Below are 10433 nucleotides of genomic sequence, written 5' to 3'. Positions count from 1 at the left end.
TAATGAAAGTGTAAGTGGGAGGACTCTCAGGCTACATTATGCTCCATCAGCCTAGAATCGGTTACTGCTCTCTTTCATATTCCTTGTTCTCACAGACTATGCTGATCAAAATGACTGGACGTTATTTGCCCAAGCTATTAACTTCATACTATAGCTTTCTTCTTTCTCTCTCTCAACCCACGCCCCCATCCCCCTATCCCTTCCACTCTGTTCACTTACACTTTCCCATATGGTGACTCTGGAAAATTCCTCTCCGCATGGGAAAGGACAGGAAATTCTCTTTGGGAGAGAGGGTTGCCTATTTCTCCCCCCCTTTTCTAGTTCTGCTGATCACATCTGGAAAGGATCTGACTTGGGAAAGTGTTCGGTGCTTGGAGTGTGTAATTGACATGGCATGAGCCAAGGAAACTTTGTTGGGGGGGGGGGGGACAAGGGAAACGTTTTTCTCCAGATATTTTCATCTCCATCATCTAAGCAGAGGTGAGTTTGTTTCAGCAGTTTTATTCTCTAATAGAATGATAGTTGGAGGACAGTGAACAGCAGTGAACAGCTGCTTTGATTTTAGCTGTGGCAGTTTGAAAACGCATTATGCACACACAAAAATGCATAACCTGCTTATGCTGCACAGAAATAATAGATTCTGTTTTCTGTCCTGAAATACAGAATGCTGTAGGCGCTGGAATAATAACTACAGGCTGTGCATGTCTAATTGTCTTTACTGGATAGATACTTTTTAGCAACTCTCGAAACCTCCAGATTCTGCTAAGCATAGCACTGAAATGTTCTCATGGTGCTGGAGATGCAGGGCTTGACAGTCAGAGGCTGCTGCTTTGGACACTGAAACAAAAAAAAGAACATGGTTGCTACTTAAACAGAAGAAATCTTTTGTACGCGTCTCCTGCTTGGTTGGGTGTTTCGGGATCACAGCCAGAAAGCGGTGGGCTCTTTGCATAGACTTGAGGTGAAGCCAAAGTGAGACAACAGTCTTTGGAGGAAGCATGTTATTTGAGAGCTGAGATTTTTAAAAACACAACTTACAATCTTCTTTGAACTGAAAAAGAAATAAAAAACTCCTGCCTGCTCGGTTGAAGCAAGCAGATGTTTCCGTATCCCAACGTGGGGCACCAGAGCACAATTCAAAGACTCTGGAGCAGGAAAAGGTAGTACTGTATTGTGTCTTCTTCACAAAATAACTGAACAGGCAAAACTCAGAACAAAAATCTATCCCCATGTTAATCTTTACTTCAGTCGTAAAACTTGACCTCCAGCAAATTACATTTACTGTCATTGGAAGTTATTCTATTTATCAATGTGTCTTTATCAGGCACAGTTAGAAATATAAACATTTAGCCCTTTATGACATTCAATTACAAAAACAAATAGGATCCATACTCTGTCACAGATACGAAGCATGTGGATGTCGCAGTCCTTAGAAGGGGAATTCACTCCAAGTCTGATGATAGAAATTGGACTGTGGACAACAAACAGCTTCGATGTGGTTTTCGAAGCTGGAGCCAGCCTAAAGTCTTGAATTGCTCTTTGGGGAAAACTCTTGTGATGTGAAGCAGTGTCAGCTTCAAGAGAATTGAGTTAACTGCTTTGCTGTGCCACGTGCTGACTGTGTGGCTTGGGATAAATCACAATGTTAACATTTTAACAATAATTTATTAAAAATATAAAATTGTCCTATCCCATTATGAAGTATACCAACTGTTCTATGGGACTGGCTTCTTAGAAAGTATATTCAGAGGGGTTTTTTGTTTTTACCATTCAGAGTACCAACCTAATATTCAGTTCTCACTGACTGATACTAATTTGCTCAGTGACGATGGGCCAGTAATTCTCCCTCATCCTACCTTACTTCACAGGCTAGTTGGGAAGATAAAATGGATGAGAGGAGAATAAAATTGTAACTCACTTTAGATCCCCATTGAGGAGAAAAGCAGGATATAAATACCTAAATAAATAAATTCATGAACACCCATTTGAAATTGTGTCTTTCCTTCAGTGTTACAGTGATCTGTCTCATGTCACACAGTCTCTGTTATCCTATAGATGATAATTAGTTAGTTTGGTTTTTGCTTTCCTTGCAAAGGATTGTTGACATTTTGATATATACTTACATTATTTTAACTGAATTCTGTGGCCTGTGCACTGGGCTATATAGGAAAGGTGGGCTATACATATTTTACTTAATAAATGATGGCGCAGAAAAGGGCATTGCTTGCCATACTACAGTGCTGCAAATAGCATTGCCAACCTCCAGGTGCTCAAGAAAAACACAATGTTGAGTAAAACAATATAATTTGAAAATATACAGGCATTAATCTCATGCCAAATTAAATCACGAATAAGCAACTCCAGTTAGGAGCCCTTAAGGTCCGTAAATTAGAAGAGCCTCCCGCCCGGGAGAGTAAAAAGTTCAACTGGAACCGAAAGGAGCTGCTTATTCGTGATTTAATTTGGTTTCTCTATATGGGTGTAATATGAAATATTGTAATATGCTTGCTGCATAATGCCTGTTGTATATTAATTTATGGTTGGTTATTGTTTTAGGGCATGAGATTAATGCCTGTATATTTTCAAATTATATTGTTTTACTCAACATTGTGTTTTTCTTGAGCCCACGTGCCGCCATTTCCTTCAATTCACATTAATTGTGGCACAGGTGTTCGCTTTATAGAACCTCCAGGTGCTAGCTGGAGATCTCCTGCTATTACAACTGATCTCCAGCCAATCGAGAACAGTTCACCTGGAGAAAATGGCTGCTTTGGCAACTGGACTCTATGTAGGGTTGCCAGGTCCCTCTTCTCAACCGGCGGGAGCTTTTGGGGGTGGAGCCTGAAGAGGGCGGGGTTTGGGGAGGGGAGGGACTTCAATGCCATAGAGTACAATTGCCAAAGCGGCCATTTTTCTCCAGGTGATCTGATCTCTATAGGCTGAAGATCAGTTGAATTAGCAGGAGATCTCCTGCTACTACCTGGCAGTTGGCAACCCTAACTCTATGGCATTGACGTCCCCCCTTCCCAAACCTTGCCCTCCTCAGGCTCCGCCCCAAAAACCACCCACTGGCTGCAAAGAGGGACCTGGCAACCCTAAGATAAGTAAACTCCTAATTTTGCGACTGGTTACCTGTTTCTTCATTGGTGGTAAACATTCATCTGAGATATTTAAAGCTAGAGAGCAAAGGAGGCCAGCTATTAATTTTAAAAAGCCTTTTGTATGTCATTTATTAGTACGACACATAGCCAGACACATACAAAAGAAAGAATCGTCAACAGTTGACTAAAGCCTTTTGTATTAATTTTGTACTATTGTGGAGGTTGTGCCAACTTTCACAGTCCCCAACTCATGGTATTTTTCCTTGGTTTCAGTGGAAATGTACCCAAAGTTCATCATCCTGTTTCCTGTGTTGTGGCTGTTGGTACTTGGCTCTAGCAGGATTCAAGATCAGAAGGATGAAGACAGTAATGAGTTTCCAGAAAATTCATCTGAAATACTCAACCCAGAACGCAATTCCCTGGCTCCAGATTGCCCTAAAAAATGTAGCTGCTTTCAGGAAGGAATTGTGGATTGTGGAGGGTTTTCTCTGAAAGAATTTCCCATTGATGTTCCAGAGTTGACCACCCACCTTTCCTTGCAGGTAGAGAGAAACAAAACATGGATGACAAATTAGTTTCGGGAGTCCACTCTTGCCTAGTAGCAACCTAGTGATTTAGTGATTTTTGTACAATACAAAGCCTAGGACAGGCTTGTCAAGATTGCTTAAGGGGAAAGCATTATATAAAATGTTTGTTGATTATTTCTTTGTGGGGGAAAACAAGGCATCAAAATGTGCAGTTCTAAATCAGATATGTGCAGCTTTCAATAGTCAATAGGGTTGCCAATCTCCAGGTATTAGCTGGAGATCTCTGGCTATTACAACTGATAGATATCCAGCCAATAGAGATGAGTTCACCTGGAGAAAATGGCTGCTTTTGCAATTGGATTCTATGGCATTGAAGTCCGAACCCTCCCCAAACCCCACCCTCCTCAGGCTCCGCTCAAAAATCTCCAGGTATTTCCCAACCCAGAGCTGGCAAACCTAGCAGTCAAAGAAAGAATGAAGATACATTGAAAGCGAATGTACCATGGCTAGGGTTGCCACGTCCCTCTTCGCAACCGGTGGGAGATTTTGGGGGCAGAGCCTGAAGAGGGTGGAGTTTGGGGAGGGGAGGGACTTCAATGCCATAGAGTTCAATTGCCAAAGCGGCCATTTTTCTCCAGGTGATCTGATCTCTATCAGCTGGAGATCAGTTGAATTAGCAGGAGATCTGCTACTACCTGGCAGTTGGCAACCCTAACCATGGCACCACGTATATAATGCTTTTTCTCGTGCAGCTGTGACCCTTAAAATGTCACAGCTTGGTCCTGGGGATCCTGTTGACTTTGTCCCTGGAGGTTTTAAGTTCAGCTTCTAAAAGTTATCTCTTAGAATTAACATCAGGAAAACCCCCACAAGAATATAGTTAGTTGCACCCTTCCTTTTTGGCCTAGTGATTTACTCCATATCGCTTGTTGATCAAGAGCACTGTAGAGTTAACGTACAGGCAGTCCCACTATAGGCACACCAGCATCAAAATTCACCAGCAACCCCTGTTCCCTTCTAAATTTTCCTTAGGATCACCCTGTGTGAAGAGCAGTGTACCTTCTAATGTACTGTACTGTTCATACCCAAAGTTAATGATGATAAATTTAGAGAAAGAATTCTGTACTTTTACCCCCACCCCCAAAATCTAACTTTATAATCTCAAACTCTTTCAAGTCCATTACAGCCTGGATCAAAAGAACTGCACAACTCATTTATGTGTCTAAGGGCCAAACTAGACAAGATGTTTTACACAAATTCCCATTAGGAACCGGCAGCCTACAGTACCTAACATCCAAGTTGTGACTGGAGATCTCCCACTATTACATCTTATCTCAAGGCGACAGAGATCAGTTCACCTGGAGAAAATGGCTGCTTTGAAAGGTGGACTCTGTGGCATTATACCCCACTGAAGCCCCTCCCCTCCCCAAGCCCCACCCTCCTCAGGCTCCGCCCCCAAAATCTCTAGATATTTCCCAACCCAGAGTTGGCTACCCTATGGCAACTGTATTGTAGCTGCGAGTCCTCAGTGGCAATTTATTTATTTATTTGCATTATTTATAGTCCACCTTTTTCACTGGGGCTTAAGGCAGATTACACAGAGTGTGTCAATACAATCAACAGGATGGGAAATTCAGTAAACAGTGGAATAGGATTCAGTTCCATGTAAAAGTGCTGTAGGAGCCCAATTTAGATCAGGACTGCAGCACAGGGGGAGGACGGGCTCCTGCCCCCCCCCATTTTTTGGACCTAAATAGCCCCATCAGGCAGCTGCATGCACAATGAAGATTTCCATGTGCAGTTCTTGAATAGAGCAAATAATGGATGGAAAAACTGCACAGGAGAAATCCCTTCTCCTCTGTGCTGCAGATCTGACGAGAATTGGCCACCTGTGGTGCTGCTAAACATGGGGAACTTGCAGCTGGTGTATGGCTGTCAGTTCCCGTAGTGACCACATCACAAACATTATAACTAGGTTGGCACTAAGGGTCCTAAAAATAGTGCCCCTTCTATGGCAAAACTCTTAATGTGTGATAGGACATGGGTGACTGCTGTTTGAAAGGGGTAGACAGTGTAAAAAGTTCTACTGGGCATGTCCAACATTTGAGTGCATTTACAGTAGCTCTTTCGACCCCAGCCCATGTGGCCTTGCCTAATCCTGTCTTGGGTTCTCTATTTATTGCAGTACAAGCAAAGGCTTTTGCCCCAAAAGCAGCTGTTGCAGCATCCTATACAAGATCAGTAGGGCAGGAAACTGAACATTGTGCCCTACAAGCTCACTCAAGAGATAAGCATTCTTGTCATTCAGAGCAAGGTGAAGATTCTTGGAAGTGCCTTTCTGTTTTAACTGGGAGCCCTGCTAAAGGCTTTAGCTGCTGATCAATTTTTTCTCTTCCTCCAGAACAACCAGATAGAAGAAATTTTCCCAGAAGAGCTTGCACGTCTTTACAGTCTTGAAACTCTCAACTTACAAAACAACAGGCTCACTTCCAAAGGTAAGCTGGGAAAGTCCGGGATAACATATCGGAGTGCAGACGAAAGCTGACAAGGATGAGCTTATTATAGGCAAAAACATATGGTCATTCAATGCATGGGGAGGGGGAAGCAGGGTTGCATGCTGCTCCTGACCTACACACGTTGATTTGAAGGTTAGAATAAATCCTACATCTGTGCAGGGATTCAAGTTGCATAGAGAGCTCTGTGCACTAGGAAAGAGGATATACCTCCCCCAGTTCCCCTCTTTTATTATTATGCTGGTTCTCTCTGCCCTGAATTCTGTTTCCCCTGAATTCTGACTTAACTAGGAGGATATTTAAAACTAATTTTGAAATTTAAATATGCCATTTACTGCACTGTACTCAAAAGAAATCTTGGTATGACCCTACTTATCATCACATCAGGAGTTATTTGTTGAGGTGTTTAATCCATACTCTCATGCACATTGATAATGTGTATGTGTGTGTATGGAGGGGTATGACTCAAAGGATCAGAAGGACAATTCCAAATGTATCAGTTCCACTCTAGGAAAAGAACTGGTAATCTGAAATTCCAAAATATGAGGAGAAATTTGGATGAAAGCAATTCCAGATGTGTCCTTACAAAGACAGCCCCATCACCCTTCAAAGAAGTGACAGGACGGGCGGGTTTTGGCTGCCGGTGGCGGGAACAAAGAGCCAGTCTCCATTCATCCTTGGGCCTGACATATGAAGAGGGGTGGGCCCAGGGGAAAAGGGGCTTATAGGGTCTGGGTCAGGCAGTTCCTCCATCTTTGAAAGCAATTCCAGGTGCTTCCTTACAAAGCACATACAGTTGTGAACATGTAGGCTTAATTCTGGCCTTTGACTGAATGTATGATAGGCTTACCAGGTCTCTCCTCCGGCAAGAGGTTTTTGGGGTGGAGGTGAGTGAAATTGCGAGTTTGAGTGGTAAAAGACTTGTTGCGATGCGGGCACCTCTGGGTGTAAAATGCATCGCAAGGGGGTGTTTACCACTCAGACTCCCAGTTTGAGTGGTAAAAGACCCCTTGTGATGCATTTACACCTGGAAGTGCTGCGTCGCAATGGGGCCTTTACCACTCAAACTGTGAATTTGAGTGGTAAACAGCCCCTTGCGATGCAGCGCTTCTGGGTGTAAACCTTGGGTAGGTGCGCGCCTTGGGTAGGTGCTCGTGCTTGCATTGCCCACCGACCCTCAGTCGGTTGGCGGCCAGCCAGGTGGATTGGCAGGGGTTTGTCCACCACCACCTGGCACTTGGCAACCCTAATGTATGAAGGTCGGGAACTGAGATAGCACAAGCAATTTTGCTCTCCCATGCATGCGGTTCAGTAAATGGGAATTCAGCTAAAGCCAATTGGAGGTCATTAATGGAAGCATTTTTTGCTGATGAAACAATGTCGATCTCTTTGCCAACAATGTTACACTCTCCCCATGTCTTCAGAAACAATGAAGTTCTATGGAAGCACTATCTGGACTGCTTTCCTTTGGTAAAGAGAGTACTGGAGTCTTATGGCATTTTTGTAATATTTAATTTATTTTCAGATATACTAGCAGAGCACTGGTGATTGTAAATAAGCACTTCTAGAGGAGAGCGGACTCCCTTATCAGAACATCAGTGGGAGAGATCCTGGACTACAACTGAATCATCTATTCTAGGGTTGCCAGGTCCCTCTTTGTCACCGGCGGGAGGTTGTTGGGGCGGAGCCTGAGGAGGGTGGAATATGGGGAGGGACTTCAATGTCATAGAGCCCAATGGCCAAAGCAACTGTTTTCTCCAGGTGAACTGATCTCTATCAGCTGGAGATCAGTTGTAATAGTGGGAGATCTCCAGCTGCTACCTGGAGGTTGACAACCCTAATCCATTCTTATAAAGTTCATAGAACTAAAAACATTAATTTCTGTGAGCTGTGTGGTGTAGTAGTTAAGAGCAGCAGACTCTAATCTGGAGGACCGAGTTTGGTTCCCCACTCCTCCACATGAAGTCTGCTGGGTGACCTTGGGCCAGTCACAGTTCCTCTCTGAACACTCTCAGCCCACACAGAGACAGGGAACGGCAAACCACCTCCAAGTCTCTCTTGCCTTGAAAACTCTACGGGGTCACAATAAGTCAGCTGTGACTTAACAGCACTTTCCACCACATGAGCTGTTCAGCAATGGCATTAACAGCCACATAAACCACATCTTCCTTGAGGGTTTCTAAAAGAACACTGGATGCTTTAGGACAGTACAGAATATGAAGCCCTGGGACAGCGAGTTCCACCAAGTGGTCCATTGTCTTCCAATTTCAGCTTCCATTTATATTGTCCAGTTTTTATAATGCGTGCAGTAAGAAAGCAACAATGTCATTTGATAGCCTCTTTAGCTTATTCAAAGTAAGATTTATTTTTAAGACATAGTTCCCTGACCTTTATATGAAATGTTTTTGTTTTTAGCACAAGCCTAAAATAGAATGTCACCCTTCAGAGAATCATCATAAATAGCATCCTTATTAAGAACACTGACACAACTATTAGCCTCAGATATATTCTGCAACATCCTATTCATCCCATCCTGCCTTCAATGATAACCCCTAATAGCAGGCCAGTCCTTCCAGTTAGTAAACCTCCAGCTCTTAACTGTTAGTTTTCACTTTAATACCAGTCCTAATAAGGCATGCTGGCTGGGATCCAAAGATTCTCTGTACAACTCGTTTTGCAAGCCAAAGAGGGCTGTGGGTTTGAGTTCCTCAAATAGCTGCCAACTAGGGCTGCCAACTTTCAGGTGGGAACTGGAAATCAGAAGTTCAACTGATCTCCAGACTACAGAGATAAGTTTCCCTGCAGAAAATGGCTGCTTTGGACTCTATAGCATTATACCTGGCTGAAGTTCCTCCCCTCCCAAAACCCTACCCCCCACAGGGTCCTCCCCCAAATCTCTATGAATTTCCTCAGCTGGAGTTGGCAACCCTATAACTACATCTGAAACGAGAAACTTTAAAAAGCAGTTTGAGATCTTGTACTGGGGTCTGCTGTTCATCCTCATCAACAAGTATAAATAGGGTTGCCAACCTCCAGGTACTAGCAGGAGATCTCCTGCTATTACAACTGACCTCCAGCCAATAGAGCTCAGTTCACCTGGAGAAAATGGCTGCTTTGGTAATTGGACTCTATGGCATTCAAGTCCCTCCCCCCCCAACCCTGCCCTCCTCATGCTCTGCCCCAAAAACCTCCCGCCAGTGGCAAAGAGGGACCTGGCAACCCAAAGTATAAAATATCCTACTGGGCCTAAGCAAGCTCCTCTGGTGTGCCTAAAGTAGCTCTCTGAACTCCAACTTTTGTGAGGAAAATAAAATGCAATCTGATATGTTAGTTAGTTAACTTAAAATATTTCTGCTACTGTACTCAATATTTCCTTGAACTCAATGTAACAACAAGTTCCAAGGACACAAGATATAAGAATCTGTTACAAAATAAAAACACAGAGGACCTAGTTGTTTTTGAGACGAATTAGGATATTAACACAGCAATCCTTCTGGAGATAAAAGCGTCTCCTTGCTGCCTGTTCCTATGAGCTTCTGATTGTCAAAACATTCCTCTTATTTTTAGGACTTCCAGAGGAAGCATTTGAACAACTGGAAAATCTGAATTATCTGTACCTTGCAAATAATCAGGTAAGAACGTTTGGTAGCTGTAAGAACTACTACCTAAGTATGTTTATAAGCACTGGAGTATGCCTGGATCATAAATTTTTGTTCACATCAGCACATAGGTAGGGTTGCCAGCTCTGGGTTGGGAAACACCTGGAGATTTTGGGTGTGGAGCCTGAGTAGGGTGGGGTTTAGTAAGGGGAGGGACTTCAATGGGGTATAATGCCAAAGAGTCCACTTACCAAAGTGGCCATTTTCTCCAGGTAAACTGATCTCTGTCACCTGGAGATCAGTTGTAATCCCAGGAGATCTCCAGCCACAAACTGGAAGTTGGCAACTTTACACATAGCTAATACATATTCAGTCCACACCACCATGCAAATGTGGAGCCAAAGATATACTAAATGTCAGGTTTGTGAAAAGGATGTCCACCAGCACAAAAAGTTGCATTTTAGGGGAAGACCTGACCACACCTGTGTAGAGACCAGGATTTACAGATCTGCATGTGTGTGTGTGTGTAAAGTGCCGTCAAGTCGCAGCCGACTTATGGCGACCCTTTTTTGGGGTTTTCATGGCAAGAGTCTAACGGAGGTGGTTTGCCAGTGCCCTCCTCTGCACAGCAACCCTGGTATTCCTTGGTGGTCTCCCATCCAAATACTAACCAGGGCTGACCTTCTTAGATCT

The 10433-nt window shown here is 43.5% G+C and overlaps 1 protein-coding gene across 1 annotated transcript in view; it reads left to right on the top strand.

The window, feature by feature from the left end:
- The first annotated feature begins 335 nt into the window (after positions 1-335).
- The window catches only part of PODN (podocan), a 29970-nt gene continuing 19872 nt past the window's right edge, over positions 336-10433 (top strand). The window contains exons 1-4 of the mRNA XM_056844428.1: positions 336-480; positions 3375-3643; positions 6030-6123; positions 9709-9773. Coding sequence (XP_056700406.1) covers positions 3380-3643; positions 6030-6123; positions 9709-9773 — 423 coding nt within the window. The 5' untranslated portion in view covers positions 336-480; positions 3375-3379. The remainder of the gene's footprint in view (positions 481-3374; positions 3644-6029; positions 6124-9708; positions 9774-10433) is intronic.

Source organism: Euleptes europaea, chromosome 2 (genome assembly GCF_029931775.1).
Source record: "Euleptes europaea isolate rEulEur1 chromosome 2, rEulEur1.hap1, whole genome shotgun sequence".
Classification (NCBI taxonomy): domain Eukaryota; kingdom Metazoa; phylum Chordata; class Lepidosauria; order Squamata; family Sphaerodactylidae; genus Euleptes; species Euleptes europaea.
This window is presented reverse-complemented; position numbering and strand designations above follow the sequence as displayed.